This window comes from Callospermophilus lateralis, chromosome 8 (genome assembly GCF_048772815.1).
Source record: "Callospermophilus lateralis isolate mCalLat2 chromosome 8, mCalLat2.hap1, whole genome shotgun sequence".
In the NCBI taxonomy this organism is placed as follows: domain Eukaryota; kingdom Metazoa; phylum Chordata; class Mammalia; order Rodentia; family Sciuridae; genus Callospermophilus; species Callospermophilus lateralis.
The window spans coordinates 87,785,638-87,808,537 of record NC_135312.1 but is presented as its reverse complement, the minus strand read 5'-3'; the positions used below and the strand labels follow the sequence as shown (position 1 = coordinate 87,808,537).

At 36.3% G+C, this 22,900-nt stretch overlaps 1 protein-coding gene across 2 annotated transcripts in view; it reads right to left on the bottom strand.

The window, feature by feature from the left end:
• Nucleotides 1–2,454: 2,454 nt before the first annotated feature.
• The window catches only part of Tbck (TBC1 domain containing kinase), a 237,430-nt gene continuing 216,984 nt past the window's right edge, over nucleotides 2,455–22,900 (bottom strand). For both annotated transcript variants that reach the window (XM_076864170.2, XM_076864169.2), the window contains exon 26: nucleotides 2,455–4,655. In XM_076864170.2, coding sequence (XP_076720285.2) covers nucleotides 4,545–4,655 — 111 coding nt within the window. In that variant the 3' untranslated portion in view covers nucleotides 2,455–4,544. The remainder of the gene's footprint in view (nucleotides 4,656–22,900) is intronic.

Below are 22,900 nucleotides of genomic sequence, written 5' to 3'. Positions count from 1 at the left end.
TTGAATGTTTCAGGAAGCAATATTTAGAATCTTATCTAATGCTTTAAATGCATTTGTTATAGCTCCAAGATTAGTTAGAAACCAAGACAGGACATTGTTTTAATCCCCGCCCCCTGCCCGAGGGGATTAATGTATAAATCCTGGAATGTTGGCAATAAAGCAATTTGGTAGCTGTCCACACACTGCTTATTAGTCACCATGAGCATTAGAATAGAACAGTACTACCATCATGATATACAATGCAAACTAAGAATATACTGTCTGAGGAGGACTGAGAAGGATATTAGTGGATGCCAATCCAGGAGGAGACATTAGGCCAAAGTAACAGTCTAAGTTACGCATATCACAATTTATAGAACACTGGATTTGCCAAGCTCCATGTGCAGTCTCCATTTTACAAGTGCCTGTAAGGAATTAAGAAGAAAACTGTTCAAAAAAGATGCAAATACATGTAACTTAAAAATATGATAGTTTATAGTTTATTTACAACATGTGCTACTTCTAATGTATGAGAAGAAACTGGATTATAAAATCTAAAAGCTGTGTGTGAGCAACTGCATATGCTGTTAAGTGTCAAGTGTCAGACTGGTAAGGTCTGCAACTCTTCCCCACTGCTTTTATACATAAAATCTTAAGTTGGTAGTTGTGAAGGTCATCATATTGAACATCCAAACTAAAATATGTAAAAACTAACATCACTTTGCATCCAATCTTTTGGTTAATATTTACCAAGAAAAATTCAATATCTGACTAATAATAGGTAAATTTAGAGTCAGCATGTAGATCAATGGGATAACTACTTAGGACTGATAGAATGAAGTAGCCACCAACCCTACAGCAGTCAGGGAAGCAGTTTTCTCTCCTTGGAGTGGATTTCATTGAATGAGACTACCATATAAGATCCTTTTGAGATGTTGTAAAATTCTTTTGATATAAATCTTCAGTGAGTTATTTTTAAAAATAACTATTTGGATAAGGAAGAGAGGGGACAAAGATCTGGCACTGTCTGTGTTTTCCAAAAATGTATAGAATTGTTCTAATTTTTAAAATAATCACATATGCACATACTCTAAAGCTGGTTTTAAATCAGCAACTTAGCTAGCTATCACCTGTCTGCAACAGGAGATTTGCCTTCCTTCACTGAGACTGCTGGGCTGATGACAATCTCCTTTGTAGCTTCCCTGATTTAGTAGAAAGTTATTTCTAGTCATTGCAAGGATCAAAGAGTTCTTTGGGGCTGTCTCTTCATAAATAGTTTTAATCTGGACTCCCTATCAGAAGACCCAAGGATATGTCTCATATCCCTAGGCTTATGTTCAAACCCCAGTTCCTGTGGCCACTACTAATATCTGATATTGATATTGAATGAGCCTTATAGTGTGTCTTCCTCTTCCTTTCTGACTTCAAGGAACTTCTTTCTTTCAACTTTGGTTAAATATATTTTCAATATTATTTTTAAGTCTAACATTTCTGTTTTGAAAAGGGTATGCAACTAATTTATCTTATTAGAAATTATCTGTCTCAATGTCTAGAATTATCAAATTTTAGAGTGAGTCTTTCTTTGCTTTCTTTAAATTAAAATTTCAGTTTATTTAGCTATCATCAGGTGCCAGATAAATTCAGCAGGTGAAAAAAATTAACATGGACTGTTTTAATTTTCTCCATTTATATGGATGCTAAAATCTGTACACCAGAGACATGATTTTACATTAACTGAGAAGTTCTAACAGAGGGTTGCTGGAGGTAGCAAGAGATACAAATTATGGCTCCTGATCTAAAAGAAGCTCATATTTTAAAATGGGCCCAAATGCAAACAGATAATTGTAAAATGATGTAATAAGTCTGTTATTAGAAGTATGAGTGGAATGTTTTTTGACAGTCTTGAGGCTCTTAATGTAGCATGCAGAAGTCAGAGAAGACTGGAGATGCCACTCCTACTGGATTATGAAGGATTAATAAATGTGTGTGTGTGAGCGGGGGCTGGTGAGGGTAATAGGACATTCCAGGGAGAGAAAGACTACAGATGCCAGAAAGAGTGTTGATAGTGACGGTATAATATACTATGAAAGGACCTCTGTAAATTGTGGGATATACAGGTTTACTTCAACTGACAGCTGTTCAGGTCAACTTTGACATCAACTACTATGGAGTAACATGCCCTGCATGTAACAATGGCAGTGCTGATGTGCTCTTACTTATTTTACATGGAGAATATCAAATATTACTTACAGCTTGTACATTTAATAAATTCCCATGTTTTGAAATGAGCCAAAGTGTGCCAAGTTTAAAGAAAAGTCCTGATGGAGGTTGGCTGTTTTTCTCTTCTTACACAGCTATCTTCACAACACTCAGGTCTTCATCTCCTCTTGCTATCTATCACCCCTTCAGTTCAAGGCCCAACCCCTGTACCCCTCTCTTCTCTGCTTTATCAGGAACAAAGACTCAAAACAATGCTTTTGAAATGATCATCAATGTTGCATTTTTACTATGAAGTCAGATAAATCATCAGATATTGAAGAAACACAATAATAATTGACAGAATTTAATGCTTTTAAAAATTTATATTAATTTTTTTTCACAATGCCTTTATTTGTGTATTTTTTATGAGGTGCTGAGGATGGAACTCAGTGCCTCACATGTGCTAGGCAAGCGCTCTACTACTGAGGTACAGCCACAGCCCAGAACTTTAATATTTTTCTCTAATGAGGGTAGGTGATGGTCCAAAAACAACTTTAGAGAAATCTTGGTCAATTTGTCATTAATTTTTACATTTTTTTCTTTATACACTCTGCAGGGAATCACAAAATGCTACAGTTATTGGTTATTTTAGTATATGGACATAGTAGGTATTAAAAATATATTTGGTAAATAACCAAATAAAATTCAAAAAATTAATTCAAAGACTGAGGAGGATTTAATAGAAAATGACATCCAAAACATACAGGATTTTGTTTTTGGGAAATGAAAATGTTTTGGAATTAATGTGACAATGATACAACTTTGTGAATATATTAAAAATTATTGAATTCTACATTTTAAAAGGTGAATTTTATGGCATGTAAACTAAAGCTCAATAAAAAATAGATAAAACAAACAAAACAAAACAAAAAAACCCCAATAGCAGTTACAAATCCATGGCCCAGAAAGTTGGACTGAGGCTTCTATTCAAATATTCAGACTAGGCAGTCTTCACACTGAAGAGGAATATCAGTTATAGAAGAATGAACACTTTTTATTTAAAACAAAACTGAAAATATTCAAAAGATGTACTGCATCTCAGTAATTATAAGATGCATATTTTTCAGATCTCTAAATGGGAATGCATCTTATAATTGATGGTGTGTTACAGTTTGGCTAGATTTTTTTCCTTTTTCATGGTATATATTATACTGCCTTAGATTTAATGAAACACAGCGTTTATATTTTCAAATAATGTGGCAAAGGCTGCTAGCTGTCACCCTTAATGTGTTCTCTTCTTCTCACACAGTATTAAAGCTTTTAGGTTGGGGAGGTGGCTCCTCAGTCAAAGACTATAATCCCAATTTTCTTTGAAGCTAGGAATGGCCATGTGACTACATTCAGGCCAACACTCTGTGAGCACAGTAGTGTGTAGTTCTGGTTTGTGGCTTTAAAGGAAAGAAACATGCCTCTCCTTTTTCTCTTATTTCTTCTTTTCCTTCCTCCCTCCTTCACTCCTTCATATTGGTTGCAGATGTGATCAAGGAAGCTGAGTAGCCATTTTCATGCATGTGAGGAATGCCATGTAGTAAGGTTGGTAAAGAAGTATGAGAAGATTCCTGGGCTTCAAGTGATTATGAAACCAGTGTACTAGCCCTGGACTAACTATGCCACTTTTACGTGATAAAGCAGCTAGGAAACTTGTTTAAGTCACTCTTTGGGTTTCTCTGGTGCAGGAGCTAGTCAAATATTCTATCAAATAGAAATGATTTCTGAATTTCATTTTTCTGGGAGTGAACTATTGCCACTTTCTGCAACACGCTGAACTCTACTTCCTCTACACCCACTCCCACAAACATGCCCACAACTTGTCTAGGCTAAGTCAGTTACCAAATGTAGCATTTATTTGTAAGGAATACACTGCGAACAGTTTTTCAGTTTTTGTTATCATGGAAAGATCATGATTTTAGCCCACATTCCATCTATATTTCTAAGTAATACCTTTGTTAGGACTGTCTGTTCAGTGCAATGGAGGATGAATTTTTCAATGTGACTGGGATTTCTTGATAATGCTAAATCTGCCTGTCAGCTGAATTCCTCTGGCTTTATGTGGCAGTGTGGTAAAAGTACATGATCAGATTTCACTGTTAAGAAAATTCTTTAAGCAATACATGTACAGTCAAGTTTCTTGCCTCGAGAGCTGAACATGTAGGTCATGAGTTTTACAAAAATGGCACATGATAAAGCTTTATGGAAATGCAATAATCTGGAGATCTGATTTTATCTTATAGTGACATGGCTATGAAAAACAGTATCATGGGATGTTGATGCCACACTGTCCTTTCATTAGCCCGTCTCTTGGTTCTTCAGATTTGAGGAGATGGGACAGTAAGGAGTCCTGTTGGCTTGATTTTATTGATGCCACCATCTAGAATACAGATCCTTGGATATTTCATCTTCACAAGATGAGCTGCAAACTGGAAGGAAAAAAAAGCCAAATTTATAAAAAATATACAAAAAATTTCTTTTTTTTTTTTTTTTTTTGTACTAGGGATTGAACACAGGTATGGTCTACCACTGATCTACATCTCCATGCTTTTTATTTTTCATTTTGAGACAGGGTCTTGCTAAATTGCTGAGATTGGCCTTGAACTTGGGAATCTCCTCCCTCAACAATTACTATTACTATAATCTTACTATCATTTTTGAATAAATCATTAATTTGTTTTTAATATAAATTGAAATCATTCATTTGCTGATAAACAAGTTCTGTATGCTATGGAATACATGTGTCTATCTAGTTCTCTTGTATGCTTTTTTGGATAGGCAAATAGATATGGTAAATACATTCAGTGTAAAGGGCTGTGCAGGAAGAAGTAAATTCCTCAACTCTGTTCCCTCATTCCCTCTCCCAAGGTCATTAATGTTACTATTTTTTGGAAGCTTCTAATAGCTGTTAAAATAATCTCAAACCCATATTGGAAAAAACACTTTGATATTATAGTTAACATTATTACAATTCTACAAACAAAGTTTCAGAGAGAACACAAAAGTTGGTTGTAACATGTTTTTGGAGCTACTACAATTAACATTTTGAGATCAGGAACTTGGAATAAATTTGAAGGACTCATCCAGGAAGACTGGCACAACAGGACTTTTTAAAAAAGTCATCCTGATACATACATATCTTTCAGGTTTAACTGGCATTTACCCCTTTGGCCTCAATGATTTACCTTTCCCCATTCCTGAGTTTTATCTGTGGCAGCCCTGACCTGCCTGTCAATTGCGATAGATCATAAGGCTTTATGTTTCAGAGTTTTGTTTGTGTAGGTCACCCTTGTTGGGAACATGTTTCATTTCCCACCAATTTCTGGCCTCCCTTTAGCTTCTCCTCAAGTGTCTCCCCACCACTATACTTCCAAGTGTGCCTAACTTCTGGTGCTTTTCCTGCTTGCATATCACCTTCTCCAGGTGTAAATTCTCATAGCTTCTAAGCCCTCAAAGTTTCTTATGCAAACCTCCATATTCGGTGGCATCAAATGTATTTAAAAGCTATTTCCAAGAGCTTCCATTACCAAACTATAAATTCCTCTAGGGCAGTGACTGTTCTGTTTCTTTTTATTCCTAGTGAGTACCACTTGGTAGGGTTTCAATGTGTTTCCTAAATTGAATTAAATCTGGGGCAAAACTATGAAGGAAGGAAGTTTTTCTTTGGCTAATCTTTCTCTCCCCTATCATTGATAGTGTCCCATTCCTCCTCCTTGGGTATTTGTGTCCTCAATTTCTTTTCAATTACTCTATGAAAAGCTGATCTCAGAGATCCTTCAAGAAAAACAACTAATACCTGCTCACTGTGCTATTGCTTCTTGAAGCTTAATAGTAAAGTTTCAACTTCAGGGTTCAAAAGAACCAGCTAGTACATTGGCTTCATAATCACTTGAAGCCCAGAACTCTTCTGGTTCTTTGGGTCAGGACAAATTCAAGGCCTCACTCCAAGAGATTGTATCTGGGGCTCAGGGATGTGTATTTTTAAACAAATACCCCTAGATGATTTTAAAGCAGGCAGTCCGTGGACAATATTTTGAAAGATATGTTTTCAGTGAGAAGGCTAACAGTATTCATCAGCAGGTAATGTATGTTGCTGGAAAGGCATCTTGGCAACCTTCAAAACAATTCACATAAATGGATCTCAACACTGCTGACCCTGCTCATCTTCTCCATAAGCCTCTGTGGTGCCGTAACAGAGAATGATGGCTGTTCACATTTCAAATCCCATACTCTTTCTAAAGCCACCAGATGGGGATCTTTATAATTAATGTTGGGGAAAAAAATCATACTTCTGTATTTTAAAAGGTGTCAAGTAAACTGGATCAAACTTGTTTTTTCCCCCATCCAGCTTCTCTTTGAATCTCAGTCCTTAGAGAAGAGGCACCAGATTATCTACTCTGAGTCTTGTGCAGGCAGAACAGCCCCTGGTACCATATGATTACTGAAATGTTTTGGCTGTTTTTTCTCACATGCAGAAATACAATTACCATTTAGGCTGGAATTCTTAGATAAACATAGCATTAGGGCCTGGTGGATAAGAAGTCTTAACTTACAGTGCTTTCAAAACACTGTGGAAGTCAGAAAATGAGTAAGGAAGGACTTACTGTACATTTAACTAATCGCTCTTAAACTATGCTGTAGAGCTGGAAAGAGTTCCTACTGTTATTGTAAAGAGGGACATAAACTGCTCCTGAGCTGGAAAATAATAATGGCAAAATAGGCAGAACAGAGCAATTTGGAACAATCAGGTTGCTTCTATGTGGGCGGCCTAAGAAGAAAAGTAGAAGCAAAGTACAAGTAGATGCAAATGTTTAAATGCCTTGAAAGGAAACAACACTCTGTTTGATGGTGGTGGTGGGGGGAAATCAAGCCCTGTGTGGTGGTGCATGACTGTAGCCACAGCAACTCTGGAGGCTGAGGTGGGAAGATCACCTGAGCTCATGAGATTGAGAGCAGCCTGGGCAATCCAGTGAGACCCCGTATCAAAAAAGAACAATTGCTGAGTTTGTAAGATTGTGAGTTGTCTGATTTTGTTTGTGGTTCCAGATGTCTTTCTGCCCATCTGTTCAACAATCTATATCTACCTATCTATACTGGCCCTTCACAGTGAGACCATGACTGTAATTTTTCCATTTCTACCATGAAATCAATTCCTCTTTTTCTTCTCCATCTGCTCAGTTGTTTGGTTATTAATTTATCAAACATTTCACTGAGGACTTACTTGCAGTGGTACTGCTGCAGTTTTTGAGTACTTACACTTCAGTGGCTGAGAAAGAAATGGACAATTAACATGAGTAGTATAAAAGCAGAAGTTCAGGGTACTTTGGAGTGTGGAGTTTCTGAACTTAAGGTTGGATGAGTTATTCCCCTCTCATGCCCCTTTTCCCTAAATTCCTTTTTCATACTGACTCCCCAAAGGAATAAAACCCCTAAATTTGATAGTGATAATTACTATCCTGATAAAATAGTATTTTGGCTATAAACTGACAGGGAGGAAAGAAAGTGCTGTGAATATGTCTGGGTGCAGTGGCACATGCCTATAATCCCAGCAATGTGGGAAGTTGAGGCAGGAAGACTGCAAGTTCAAGGCTACCCTGCACAACATAAAGAGACGCTGTCCCCCAAATAAATAAATAAACAAATAAATAAATAGGGCTGGGGACATAGTTCACTCACAAGCACCCCTGGGTCCAGTCCTCAGTATCCCTTGCAAAAACTGCTATGAATGTGTTGGGGTAGTTTTCACTCTGAAAAAGTCACATCATGCATGGAGAAGATACATGGTGGGACAGAGGAGAACCAGGCATGGAAAGCACGGGGCTCCAACCTTCACTTTTCATCCTGCAGGCCTTTGGCAGCCTCAGTGAGTATAGAAAGGATGGAGTCTGAGGAGTAAAGGTCTAGAGAAGAGACTGCAGCCTCCACATGGAAATCACAAACCTAGGGTATTGTGCTGACCACAAAAACCGTTATTTTGGTTTATTTTCTTTTGAACCAAGACATCAAATTTGTGAGGTGTTTGCATGTGGCCATTACATAATTCTTGCTATGGAAAGTTTCCCCGTACGGGCCACCAAATGCCGCAGCCTGGCTGGGCACAATTCAGGAGCCACTTGTCAAAAGAAACTAACTTTATTTTTAGAACCACGCAAGATAAACAAAACAGCTCCTCAGGAAAAAACCCTCAGAGCCCAACTGCCACCACCGGCTTCCCACAAGCCACACACCCTAACCCAGCCTCTTCCTCCCACAATCCTCCTGCTCTTGAGGCTGATTGGCTGGGTCGCATGGGTGGAGCCAAAAAAGTCCCCCAATGAGCAGCTCTGTGGTCTGAAAGGGCAGGGAAACAGCCCAATGAACATCACCGTAGAGGAGCCAATCAGCTAGATGTTGCTGGGGCCACTGTGAAACAATCATCAGCTGGCAGTCTGAAAGTTTGCTGGGGCCCCTTCAGCTCATCAGCTGGCAGTCTGAAAGTTTGCTGGGGCCCCTTCGGCTGTGGCTCTCAACAAGCCATTAGAATCACAAGTATGCTCTTAGTAGGCAACACTACTCTGGACAATTCTAGATTAGTAATAAGTAACTTCTTGCGATGGAGTTCTGGCATCAGTTGCTTTTTGAAAGTCCCCTGCTCCCTCCCAACTGATTCTAAGGTGCTGGGAGCCATCAGCCAAGTAGGTATGACAAATTCCTTGCCAGCTTACTCCCATGCTGTCTAGTGGAAGGACTTCTGAAAGGTGACCTTGCTCAAGGACCAGGGCAGGATCCATGTTTAGGGTGTTCCCCCTTTAGAATAGGGCGGTTTAGCATAATAGGAGATTAGGGTGTTCCCCCTTTAGAATAGGGCAGTTTAGCATAATAGGAGATTAGGGTGTTCCCCCTTTAGAATAGGGCGTATCCTGCTGCTGAGTTCCTCTTGAGTTCTTAGGGTCAGACAGTATATTTTGGGAGACAGAAGCCCATGCGGTGTGGATTTGGGCAGAGAACGTGGATTCCCCCAGAGTGTGTTTGTAGACGGCCGGTGTGAGTTCGGGAATAAAGAATTGCTGTTTGAATCTACAAGCTGTGTGGAGACTCGTGATTTGTGCCCAGCCAGAGACTGCGGCACTAAGGTGAGGCCAGTATTGATCCAAATAATGGGATTCATTTGCAGGCCAGTGATTTGGAACCCGGAACTGGAATTGTCATGGGTATAGTCTTTTTTTTTAAATTAATTTTATTTATATATGACAGCAGAATGCATTTTACATGTATAGGGCAGAATGCATTACAATTCATATTACACATATAAAGCACAGGTTTTTTTTATCTGGTTGTAGACAAAGTATATTCACATGTTACCTTTCACTGGAACAGGCTGCTGTGTTTGTAGGGTTGGATTTTCTAAGTTCTTTTTTTTTTTTTTTCTTTCTAAGTTCTATGTGGAGAGAATGGGATCCTTCAAACTGACAACTGGCTGAGATCTATAGGGCAACATGAAATAATGTGGGACTGGCAGGATGTAGTAATTGCTGGAAGATTTGGGGACTTTCAGGTCACATTTCTTGTGGGCAGTCCTCCCATGTAGAGAAGACAAGGCTCTTGCATTGTTATCATTTCTCTGGTTTGTAGGATCTGGCATTAATATTCTTTTCTAGGGCTTGTGTAGGCAGTATCTGAATAAGACAAGCTCTTGTGAGTGCCACTCCATCTTTTTTTTTCTCTCTTTATCTTGCATCTTAGCTTGGACTAAGTGACTGGCATGTTTGCCCAGAGGAAGACAGGTTCTGCTGTAGGAGGAAATGAGTGGGGGAAAGGGATTGTTCAAGGGCAGCATAGAACAGGATCATGTTTCTCAGTGAGGCTCTAGGACACAGAGCTGGGAAGAACTCATGGCTGTAGAGGAAAATTAAACTTCTGTAAGACCTTAGCTGAGGAGCACATGGCAGGACAATTAAGTTTCCTGATTTGAACTTCACACTTGTGAATCTGAAGTTCATACTGAAAATTGGAAAACTGGTACAGACTGAGTAACTCTAATAAAGCTCGGAGAAGTTTTTTTTTCTTCTATTTTATTTGTCCATTTCCTTCTCCCCATATAATGTTGTTTTGGGTATGGAAATGTTACTTTTAAGGGTGGCACTGCATAAAGGCACTTGAAATTATTCTGTAATGAGTAGCTATAGTAATTTGCTTTTCTTTATCTTACGGAAGTGAGACTAGTCCTGTGTTTGTTTTGAGTTCTCATGATCTTCTGGAACACTGAAAATATGGCATACCTTCAGTATTTCAGGTACCTTGTGGCTGTGGCTAGGCTTATACTTTAGCAAATTAAGTATCATTTTCCAGGAGTTTGGTTAGACCTTAAGTCAGGTAAAAATTCTGAGAGAAAGAAGATAATTTGTAGTGATTTCTAAATCTGGTGTACAGTGTGGTCTGGGATAAATATGATGACATGGGGTCTGGTCCTGATTATTTGAGAGATTTCTGGGATCATGAATGAAGGTCTTGGTTGGTAGAACTGTCTATTTTTGTAATCTCAATGAAAAACATAAGGACTATGCCAAGGATTAATAGGAAAGAGGTAGGAATTATTTATCTAATACTGTGCTGTTCTCTTTCCTGGATTATACAGTCAAGTATAATTTGGAATGCCACCTGTTTCTTCCATTATTATTATGTTCCTCCCTTAACTGAGATAAATGTTTTTGTCTTCTGGTATTTCTTGTGTTCAGATTTTTCATATTTAACTCATTATTAACAGCATTACATAAAGTATAAAACTGATTTTCATAGCAAATAACATCTAATAACAATTAGGAAGTGGCTTTATAATTTATAATTTCACTCTTAGAAATCAAATCAGCAGTAGGGCAAAGTCAAGAAGGGGAACTCAGGTCAGTAATCATTTTATACCCTGCCATGGGCACTCATGACAAGGAATGGAACAAGTAATTCTAGGATATTGGTTTAGTACAGATATACTGGTTTATTAGTAAGTTTTCTGCTGCTATAGTAGAATATCACAGACTGGGTAATTTATGAAGAAAATAAATTTATTTCATGAACTTGTGGAGTTGGGAAGTATAAGACTGAGGGGCAACTTCCGGTGAGGCCTCTGCTGCATCACAACATGGCAGAAGGACAAGTGAGAATATGGGAGACAGGAAAATTGGGCCCAACTTACCCTACCCTCAGGATCCCACTTCCATGATAAATAACCCACTCCTGCCTTAATCTCTTCAGGAAGGCAGTGTGCTCAGGATCTAATCAACTGTGAAATGTTCTGCCTTGTAATAATGTTACAATGACAAATTTCAACATGAGTTTTGGAGGGGACATTCCAATCATAGCTACTGGAAAATGCTAATTATGCAATTAAAACAGTGGGTAAGTTTACAAAAAGGGCCATAACTTTTTTTTTTTTTTCTGGTATCTAGGGACACTTAACCACTGAATCACATCCTCAGCCCTTTTTATTTTTTTTATTTTGAGACAGGGTCTCGCTAAGTTGCTTAGGACTGCATTAAGTTGCAGACGGCAGGCTTTGAACTCATGATCCTCCTGCCTCAGCCTCCTGAGCTGCTGGGATTACAGGCATTACCACCGTGACCTCCATGGTCCAGGTTTTTTGATCGACATTTGTTTTACAGATAATTACTCTAATGGTGTGCAGGAGAGTTAGAATCCATATTATGGTGTACATTGTCCATGAATATGATTATCATAAACTTTTAACCAAACTGTTTTTATGTTTCTTGGGACCAATCATTGGGATTAGGATATTTGATAGTATAAATATTCTGTCCTAAAAGACAAGGGTAGTATGATGAACCCCTAGTTCCTCAACACCCAATTTCAACAACTATAACTTGTTGCCAACTTCCTTAATTTATTCTTCCAACATACTTCTTTCACCCTTGTCTTATTTGATGCAAATACCATATTATTTAATAAATCTGTATTTTTGAAATAAAATGACATTAAAAATATATAATCACAGTACTATCACACCTAGAAAAATATAACAATAATCCTATAAGATAATCAAATGTTCAGAAAGAGTTCAGATTTCTAATCAGCCAAAGCTCCTAAATGTCTTTCCTCCCCCTGCCCTCTCTCTCTCCATCTATCCAGGTGGTCCACTCACGTACCCATCTATTCATCCATATTTAAATTTGTTTACTTAAATCAGGATACACTGATTGTGACTGACAGACATCTTTTTAATCTATGGATTTTGTTTTCTTTTCATTTCTTTGCATGAAGTCTATTCTCTCAAATTTTCTCCAATCATACTTTTATCTCTATAATTCCCCATAAACACTCTTATCAAGACCAGCAATAATTTCCACATTATTATGTTGTCAGAAAGAACTTTTAGTATTATTTTGAATCTTACTTGACCCATCAGCATTATCTGACATATTTGATCATGCCCTCCTCTTTCTAAAACTTTCCTCCATTGACTGTATTACCTGACTCTCTCCTGGTTCTTCTAAGAACTCACCAGCTGTGCCTTCTTGTCTCTTTTAGTAGATTTTCCTTATCTTTACCTTTTCCCCAGGGCTTAGTCCTCTTCCTTCTTCTGTATCAACATTCATGTCCTAAGTAATTTCATCTAGTTCCATGGCTTTATTCTCATCTGTATGCTATTGACTAAATTTAGGTCTTTAGCTTCTTTTCTGAACTCTAAACTCATGAATCTCTCTGTTTCTTCAACATCCATTAGGCACTTAGATGTCTAATAGGCTTCTCAAACTTAAGAGTTTAAAGGATATTACTCCTACCCTACCTTCACACACAACCCCTTCTTGATATCTTCCTTAAGTAAGTTGCCTCAGGGGATGGCAACTTATTCTTCCAATTGTTCATGCAATAAACCTGGATATACTTTAACTTGTAAAACATATTCAGAATGGTATATTTTCACACCATCTGTACTACTACCATACTAGCTCAAGTAACCCATTATTTCTTATCTAGATTATTGTCTAACTCCTAACTGGTCTCCTCTGTTTCCATTCTTGCCCCTATGATACAATTCTTTTTTTTTTTTTTTGCATTACAATTCTTATTACACATATACAGCACAACTTTTCATATCTCTGGTTGTATATAAAGTATGTTGACACCAATTCGTGTCTTCATACATGTACTTTGGATGATGTTGTCCATCACATTCCACCACCCTTGTTAACCCCCTGCCCCCTCCCTTTCCTTCTGACCCCTCCTCCTCATCTAGAATTCATCTATTCCTCCCATGCTCCCTCTCTTCCTACCCCACTATGAGTCAGCCTCCTTATATCAGAGAAAACATTCAACATTTGTTTTTTGGGGATTGGCTAACTTCACTTAGCATTATCTTCTCCAACTCCATCCATTTACCTGCAAATGCCATGATTTTATTATCTTTTATTGCTTAGTAATACTCCATTGTGTATATATGCTACATTTTTTTTTTTATCCATTCATCCACTGTAGGGCATTTAGGTTGGCTCTACAGTTTAGCTATTGTGAATTGTGCTGCTATAAACATTGATGTGGCTGTGTCCTGTAGTATGCTGATTTTAAGTCCTTTGGGTATAGACCAAGGACAGGAATAGCTGGGTCAAATGATGGTTCCATTCCAATTTTCCAAGGAATCTCCATACTGCTTTCCATATTGGCTGCACCAATTTGCAGTCCCACCAGCAATGTATGAGTGTACTTTTCCCCACATCCTCACCAACACTTATTGTTGTTTGTCTTCATAATAGCTGCCATTCTGACTGGAGTAAGATGATATCTTAGAGTAGTTTTGATTTTCATTTCTCTAATTGCTAGAGATGTTGAACATTTTTTTTATAAATTTGTTGATTGATTGTACATGAAAACTATAGAACCCCTAAGAAAGAAATCAAAGAAGACCTTAAAAGATGGAAAGATCTACCTTGCTCTTGGATAGGCAGAATTAATATTATCAATGACCACACTACCAAAAGCACTATGCAAATTTAATGAAATTCCAATCAAAATCCCAATGGCATTTCTCACAGAAATAGAAAAAGCAATCATGAAATTCATCCGGAAAAATAAGATACCCAGAATAGCTAAAGTAATTCTTAGCAGGAAGAGTGAACCAGGTGGCATCATTATACCAGACCTTAAACTATACCACAGAGCAATAGTAACAAAAACAGCATGGTACTGGCACCAAAACAGACTGGTAGACCAATGGTACAGAATAGAGGACACAGAGACTAACCCACAAAATCACAATTACCTTATATTAGACAAGGTGCCAAAAACATGCAGTGGAGAAAAGATAGTATCTTCAAAAAATGGTGCTAGGAAAACTGGAAATCCATATGCAAAAAAAAAAAAAAAAAAAAAAAGAAATTAAACCCCTATCTCTTACCATGCACAAAACTCAACTCAAAGTGGATCAAAAACCTAGGAATTAAACCAGAGACTCTGTGTCTAATAGAAGAAAAAGTAGGCCCTAATCTTCATCATGTGGGATTAGGCCCCAACTTCCTTAATAAGACTCCTATAGCGTAAGAATTAAAACCAAGAACCAATAAATGGGATGTTTTGGCCAAAGAAACAATCTATGAGGTGAACATAGAGCCTATATCCTCGGGGCAAATTTTTACCCCTCAAACATCAGATAGAGCACTAATATCTAGGGTATATAAAGAACTCAACAAGCTAAACACCAAAAAAAAAAAAAAAAAAAAAAAAAAACCAAACCCCCCCCCCCCAAAACAAAACAACAACAACAACAACAAAAAAACCAAATAACCCAATCATCAAATGGGCCAAGGACCTGAACAGATACCTCCCCATGATCTAATTCTAAGACAATGTGAGTAATCCTTTAAAAATTTATGTCAGATTCTGATCATATTAGCTTTTTTCTCAAAATACTGTAATGGCCTCTTTTTTAAAAAATACAGAATATAATTAATCTAAAATCTTTGTTTTAGGAGGTCCTACATGATCTGTGAATTTGCAAACCCTTTGCCCACATTCTATCACCCATAGACTTTATCTACATGGCAAGCAGAATGATTCTTTTAAAACATAAATCATATGACATAAAACTGCTCAACATCTTCCTGTGGCTTTCCATCTCACTCAAAATAAGGCTTCATCAGTTATCCTATAAAGAAAAAAGGTCACCAGTACTTTTCACCTTCACTCTGCCTTATTTTTCATTTCAGCATTTATAACCACTTAATATATGTTACTGTCTCTCTCAATATATTGAAAATCTCATGAAAGTAGGATCTTTATTTTATAATACTTAGTACATAATATTTGCTCTCTGTTGAATAACCAATTCATTCATTTAATAAATACTTTTTGAGTACTATTCTGTGTCAGGCACTATGTTAAGAACTGGTTAAGCTGTCTTCTAGTGAAGGAGCTAGAAAAGATGTTAGGGCAAATAGGAAAATATCTCATTGGCCCTCTGATAGGAGTCGAATGCTATTTTCTTTTATCCTTTATTAAAAGGGTCTTCAACTCTTGTATGAGCTGATAAAACTAAGATTTTTTTTTAAATAAATGATGGCTTTCCAAATACACACACACAAAAAAAATATTTATATAAATTTTTTGATGAAGTTTATAAACACAGGAGTAATAAACAAATGTGAGATAATGTTACTGTAAAAGTCCATAGGTATGAGAAAATGTCCTTATTTCATTTCTACAGTGAAGGAACGGAAGATGATAAAAGAACTTAAAAGAGGATGTAGTTGTTTTCACTTTCAATGAATTTGGCAACTTCCATTGGTTGCTAAAACCACTCAAGAATGTGGAAAAAAGACAGCTAAATATAACCATGAAGAATTATGAAATTTTCCTTTGCCTCTCTTATTTTTTACTCACATATAGTTCTAATAAAATCTCACAAGGATTGAACAAAAAGAAAATTTAAGTCTTTTAAAGTATGACTTTTGAATAGAAATGGCAAGTAAAGTATTTCTCTGAGGGACAGGTATAAGTCAATGCAACTTTTATTCCATGCTTTGTTGTAATTGCAGTAACAGATTTTTTCCCCCCTCAATAGTCAAAATGATATTTTCCTTTCCTTTCTCTTCTTTTACTTTGGTCTCATTTTCTTTGTTAATCTCTACCCATCATTTGCACCTAAGCAATTTTTAAAAGTGTAGAACATAATTTATAATGCTGACAGTGAAGTTTTACAGTTTTGTGCAACAAATACAAGTTATATCCTTTAATGGTCTTAGGACAATCTCTCCTTGTGTCACCTAGAATCTTCTTTTCTAGAAAAATATATTGATAAACTTTTAAGTGTACTTATTGGAAAGAAAGTCCTATATACTTTTTTTCTTCACGATAGAATACTGTAGTATTTGTTTCCTAAGTGAGAGGATTCTACATCTGTACAACTAGTTTAATTTTCCTTTGAATTAGCCTGACTCTCTAAATTCTTGACTGACACATTTACAGTAATGTCCTTCAAATTTAATGTGTCCAAAATTCACCATATTCCTTCCAAACCTACTTTATTCATTCTTTTCTTCCCTATCTCTGTTAAAGTTATCAGCAACCTCCCTCAAAACCCAATCTGAAAACTGTCATTTTTTCTTTTTTTTTTTTTTTAAGGAATGAATAGTTAGGCACAAAGTTGTGTCAATTTTCTTTGTGATTCATCTTGAATCCTTTTGTTCTCCCATTCTTTTCCTATTCCAGTTTGCTCTGGGATAAATTTGTAAGTGGTTCTTAAGCCTCCAGATTTCCCTTTTTCCATTAACCAGTACTCTGACAACATTATGAAAGATCCTCAGACATCCTGAGATCCCAGCCACTGTTATATACCATTTTTTTTTCCTTCCAAGAGCTTTTATCTCTAAGTAAATCTTTCTTGGAAGAGCACCAAGGATCTTAACATACTTGCTTATCTATAGTCAGCAAGGACAATATGTAGTATTTAGGGAGTTTCACTTTGATAATAAATCAAAAGTCTCTTTGCATTTTGATAAAGACAAAAGATATTTCTCATTATATAAACTTACCCTTGTTTATTCTCAATATAAATTCACATATAATTTATATTTAAATGAAAGGTTACCAAGCAGAGGAGGTTGACTTTAGTGTCTCAAATGAGGTAAAAGATAGGAACAGGATACCACCACTGCCTTGAATCACATAAAAAATGCAGTGCACTAGTTCCCAAGTTCCCTTTTGAAAGTGGCAGTCTTGGCTGGTACTTTATTTCTTCTCCAGAGGGACAGAGAGAGTGAATTTTGTTGACTCTGAGGCCTGGCAACTATTTCAGTGCAAGACTGAAAGCTTGAGCAGGTCAACATCTGAAAGGTAATATCTGGGAAGAATTTAGCACTGAGATAGACTGAGACTATTAGGAGGAATCTCTGTTTCTTGGTGTTTTAAAATTTCTATTCATTGAAGGAAGGGAAACAAGAGAAGGGAGAAGAGGAAGGAAGGTAGAAGTACTAGGGATTGTAATGAAGCACATTATATTCCATGCATGTATGAATACATCAAAATGAAACCTACTATTATGTGTAATTATAGTTCACTAATAAAATATAATTAAACAAACTATAAAAACATTTTAAAATTTATAATTTCTAAACCTTAATACAAATTAAAAAGTCATTTTCCAAGTGGCTTTCTAAAATACTGCTATTTTATCACTTTCCTCCTTTAAAATCTTTAAGAGTTCATGGCTGCTTAAATGTAAACTTTTAAACACAGCATCCAAGAACACCTATAATCAGATTCTCTACCTACTTCTCCAGTCTCATCTGCAGTCAGATAAGAGCACTTGTGTTTTTTTATTATTATTTTAAGATTATTATTATTTTTTTGAGCGGTTACTGGGGATTAATCTCAGGGGCACTCAACCACTGAGCCAATCCCCAGCCCTATTTTGTATTTTATTTAGAGACAGGGTCTCATTGAGTTGCTTAGCACCTAGCTTTGTGCTGAGGCTGGCTTTGAATTCATGATCCTCCTGTTTCAGCCTCCAGAGCTGCTGGGATTTACAGGCATGTGGCCACTGTGCCTGGCTCCTTGTGTTTTTAACTCAGACTGTGCTGTTCTTTTTGCTTGGAGAGCTTCCTCCTGAATGTGGCTCTTCGTCAATACTTGGCCTTATGGAAGTCCTACTCATGGTTTAAGGCTTAGGTCTATTATCTCCACAAAGCTTTTGGAATTCCTCATTTAACCAGAAGGAACTTCTTTCTTCTCAATGAGTTCTAGGGCTTTAATTTAAAATCCTTTATAGCACCTGTCAAATTCTGCTTTAGTTTTAATCAGTTGTATATATTTCTAATCTTTCTAACAAGATTGAAAATTTTATGAGTGTAAGGGATTGTATCATTTTCATTTTTGTTTTTCATAATAGAAGGCAGTCAGTATTTGTTGTCCTCAAACTAGTACTTGATTTTAATATTCTCTTGCCTTCCTCTTTACAGAAATTTATGCAAGTGCACAGTCTACTGCAAACTGTTACTTTCATGTAATTCTTCATCAATCACCAAATATTTGAGTGCTTTATTTACTTGAAAATATCATGCTAGAAGGCAGGAGTACAATAATAAAATATAATATAGTCTCTGTTCCCAATGAGCTAATTGAGAACACAGAGAAGTGAAAGGCAATTACATTGTCATTTGATAAATGTTAGAGTCATCATTTATGGTTTAAATTGTAGATCCAAAATAGGAATCAACCTAGGTGTCTATTGATATATGAGTGGATGAAGAAAATGTATTTTTTTTGTGTGTATGTGTATAATATTCCACACCATGGATTATTATGCAGTCATAAAAGATCGAAATCCTGTCATTTGTGGCAACACAGATAGGACACTATGTTAAGTCATCACAAAAAGGCACAGGAAGAGAAATACTGTATATTTTGGCTCATATGTAGAATCTAAAAAAAGTTAATCTCATAGAATTATACAACAGTGGTCACTGGAGGATTTAACAGGTAGTTGGGAGGGAAGAGAGTGTGAAATGGGGAATGAGTTCCAAAATACAGTTGGAAGTTCTAGTATTCTATTGTAGTGTATAGTGAATATAGTTTACAACAATAGATTATATATTTCAAGACAACTAAAAGAGAGGACATTTGAACATTCCCAACACAAAGTAATGATACATGTTTGAGGTGATGGGAATGCTATTACTCTAATTGAATAACATCTACTCACACATTAAGTAGATATATAAAATATTACACTATATCCTATAAATATGTACAATTATTATGCATCAATTAAAAATTTGTACATTGACAAGAAAACCTTGAAAAGAGAATAAATGAATCATGAAATATAGCTCATCTTGTTCTTTTCAAGATTTTGTGCCCTCACCTTGTGTTGTGTGTCCCTGAAGGAAGGATGGGATTTCTCTAATGCACACAGAAACTATATATGATTGTAGCTCCAAATGACACTAATAAAAGCAAATATGAGATTTCCAATGAGTACTTGGAAGAGGTGCTTAGTTCTAAATTTGAGTAGTCAAGAAAGATGTTCGTGAAGAAATACTACATAAGTCTTTGAGACAAGTGGGAATTATCCAAGTGAACAAAAATGAGAAGAGTGCACAGAATAGAAATTTTAAAAAGATAATATATAAAGAACTACAAGTAGATAAGTATGCCTTGAACCTAAAGGGTTGAGGGAATAGCAGTGAGGGATGAGCCCGGAAAACAAAGCAGAGTCCAAATCATTTAGAGCCTTTATAAGCCATTTTTAGGGTTTAGATCTATTTTGAAGGCAATGAGATGTCATACAGTTTATTACGAGTGATTGTAGTTACGTTTCAAAAAGCTCTCTATAGTTGTAGGGTATACAATAAGAACTAGGGGAAGGGAGACTGCAGACAGGGACAGTGGGGAGTTACAGAGTCTTTTAGTAAGTCAGGCACAATATATTGGTGACCTGAGTGAAGACAGCTGGATAGTGGATACAGAGAAAATTTTAGTTAACAGGATGACAAGCTAAATGATTTTTTTTTTTTTCATATTTCTTGTCATTAGTCAAGAAGATGACGGAACTCACTATTTCAATCAAATAGGCTGGCTGGTAAAAAGGGAAGTACAGGAACTAGGTAGACAGATAGCCTTGAGTTTGAATCAGGCTCAGACATTTATTAGCAGTGGAATCATCAACAAGTCACTTAGCCTCTTTGGCATTAGTTATTTTAAACTTGTTAAATGTGTAACAATAATAATACATTTGACAACTACAGGATGTTGGGAGGGTTAGATTGGATATAAATATATCTAAGTGTTTGATTTGTAGAGATAATACAAGACCATTTATTTCCTTCCTTCTCTTTCCTCACTCCTTTAATAGATGAACCATTAACAACATCTTGCAATTGTATAGAGTCAAACTGAAAGAGCAGACTTGTCACTAAATGAGATGTAAGGTAGGGCTTTACAGTGTTCATGGTGAACTGTTTAGGATGTGGTGACTTATACCAGTGACTCTTAATGTTTACTGGGGTCACATACCCTGTTGGCAAGCAGATGAAAACTATGAATCATTTCTCTCATAAAAAATGGCACCCATGTATATTACACTTTATGTATTATATAAATTGGTTCAAAGTCTCCTAAAACTCAATGAACTCTAGGCTTTTTTAAAAAAATCTCTTTTTATACTAATTCATTTCATTTTCAAATTTGTGATAGTCATTAATGTTTGAGAATAGCTGGGATCTTATAGATTATTTAACAATAGTTTTTATGTTTTAGTACATTATAGTTATACATAATATTAGGTTCATTTTGACATAATCATACATGCATAAAATATAATTTGTTTCACTTCAGTCCCCAGGAGTTTATACTTTCAAAGAAGTCTTCCCAGTAATGGCTATCTAGACATTCTTTGAAATGTTAAATATAACAAAGAAATTTAAACAATTTTTATTACTTAAAAAAGTATACCAGCTCATGTTAGAAGATAAGCCTTTTCTGAAAAAATTCCATCATCTAATACCACCATGCATCAGCCCCTAATAAGTCTTTTGGTGCATTTTCCTTTGATCTGCAATATTTGGGAGCTGAATTTCAGCAATAATCATTTATCAACTTTTGTTTACACTACACAACTGAGAAGAGTAAACCCACACTGTGTCCATGTCCCTGGTCATATTACACAAAGTATATTATACTCTGTAAAGAATGTATACAATAAAAACTCCGATTCAAAACACAGTTAGGGCTTTGATGGATCACAGCCAACTTCCAACCTCTTTAGGTCAAGCAAGAGGGCAACGATGCTTATTTTCTTATGCAGCCACAAACATTCCTATGGCAAGGAGTAATTAAATGGTGGGCTGTGGAGGGTAGGGTGGGTATGTAGAATAACACATACTGAGACAAGATAACTTTCATCCTGTGTCAGGTCATAAACATAAGTGCCAGAGATCTCAAGATTCAGATGATGACTTGGCGATTTTCCCTGGAAATTGGAAGTGGGCTCCCTCTCTATTTTTAAAAACTTCTTATACCTTAAATGTAACACATTAAAAAACAGATAGTCAAAGTTTGGATTAGGCATTTTAAGGTCCCCTTTACCCTAATTCCTATGTTGTCTTTTACTTCATAAAACTTAAAAAAAGCTGAGAATAGGGACTGAACAAGATGGTTTTTAGTTCATACGTCTTTCAAAGTAAGTTATGTACATCATTTAACAAATTAGTTATATAGAAGAGTTTTCACTGTTACTTTCAACTTTTATATAATGTCCAGCATGTTCAAGCTGCATTAATATTTAAAACATTTCCTTATAATCTGATATAAACCCACAGACTAAAACATTTGCTGACAAGGAAAGGAAAAGAAAAATCAGGAAGAAAGCCAAGTTTAACTGTAGCCAGTGCTCACGGACATAACAAAATCAAGAAAGAATTCCTGGCATACCTAGAACTGATAAAGGAGATTAGTGTCTCATTCTTTATCTAAATGTTTAAGGTACAACTAGAAAGACACCTATTACATTTTCTAACAGGTAAATGATTGCATATAATGTGTGTTAAAAGTATTATATTAATTTGAAGAACTAGATAGATACTATGTGGAGCTAAAGAAGTTTAATATAGGGATGATATGTATGCTGAATTTGTTCAAAGTGTTTTATGGGTCATTTAGCACTTCTGGGCATATATTTGTAGTTGGATAATCTCTTTGAGACCAAAGGCTAGGGAAAGAGCTTGAGCAAATATTGGAAGCATAGAGAGCTAAAGATAGAAGGGTGTCATGATCTGAAATTTTATATTTTCAGGTTCAAGGTCCAATGGCCAAATTCTAATACAAGGTAAAAGTATTAGTAGGTAGGGCCTCTGGGAGGTGATGAGGCCTTGGGGTCAGAGCGCTCATAAATGGGATTAGTACCCCTTCTCCATATATATATTTTTTTGTAGCACTGGGACTGAAACCCAGGGCTTTGTGCACTCTACTACTGAGTCATACCCCAGCCCTGGTGCCCTTATAAGAGAGACTACAGAGCTTACTTGCTATTTCTGCTATGGGAAGTCAGACACAAGATGGCCATCTGTGAACAAGGATTTGGTCCTATCAGATAACAAATCTGCAGAATCTTGGGATTCTTAGTGTAGAATTGTCTGACAAGCCAAACCAGAACTGTGAAAAAAATTTGTATTGTTATAAGCCCCCAGCTTATGATATT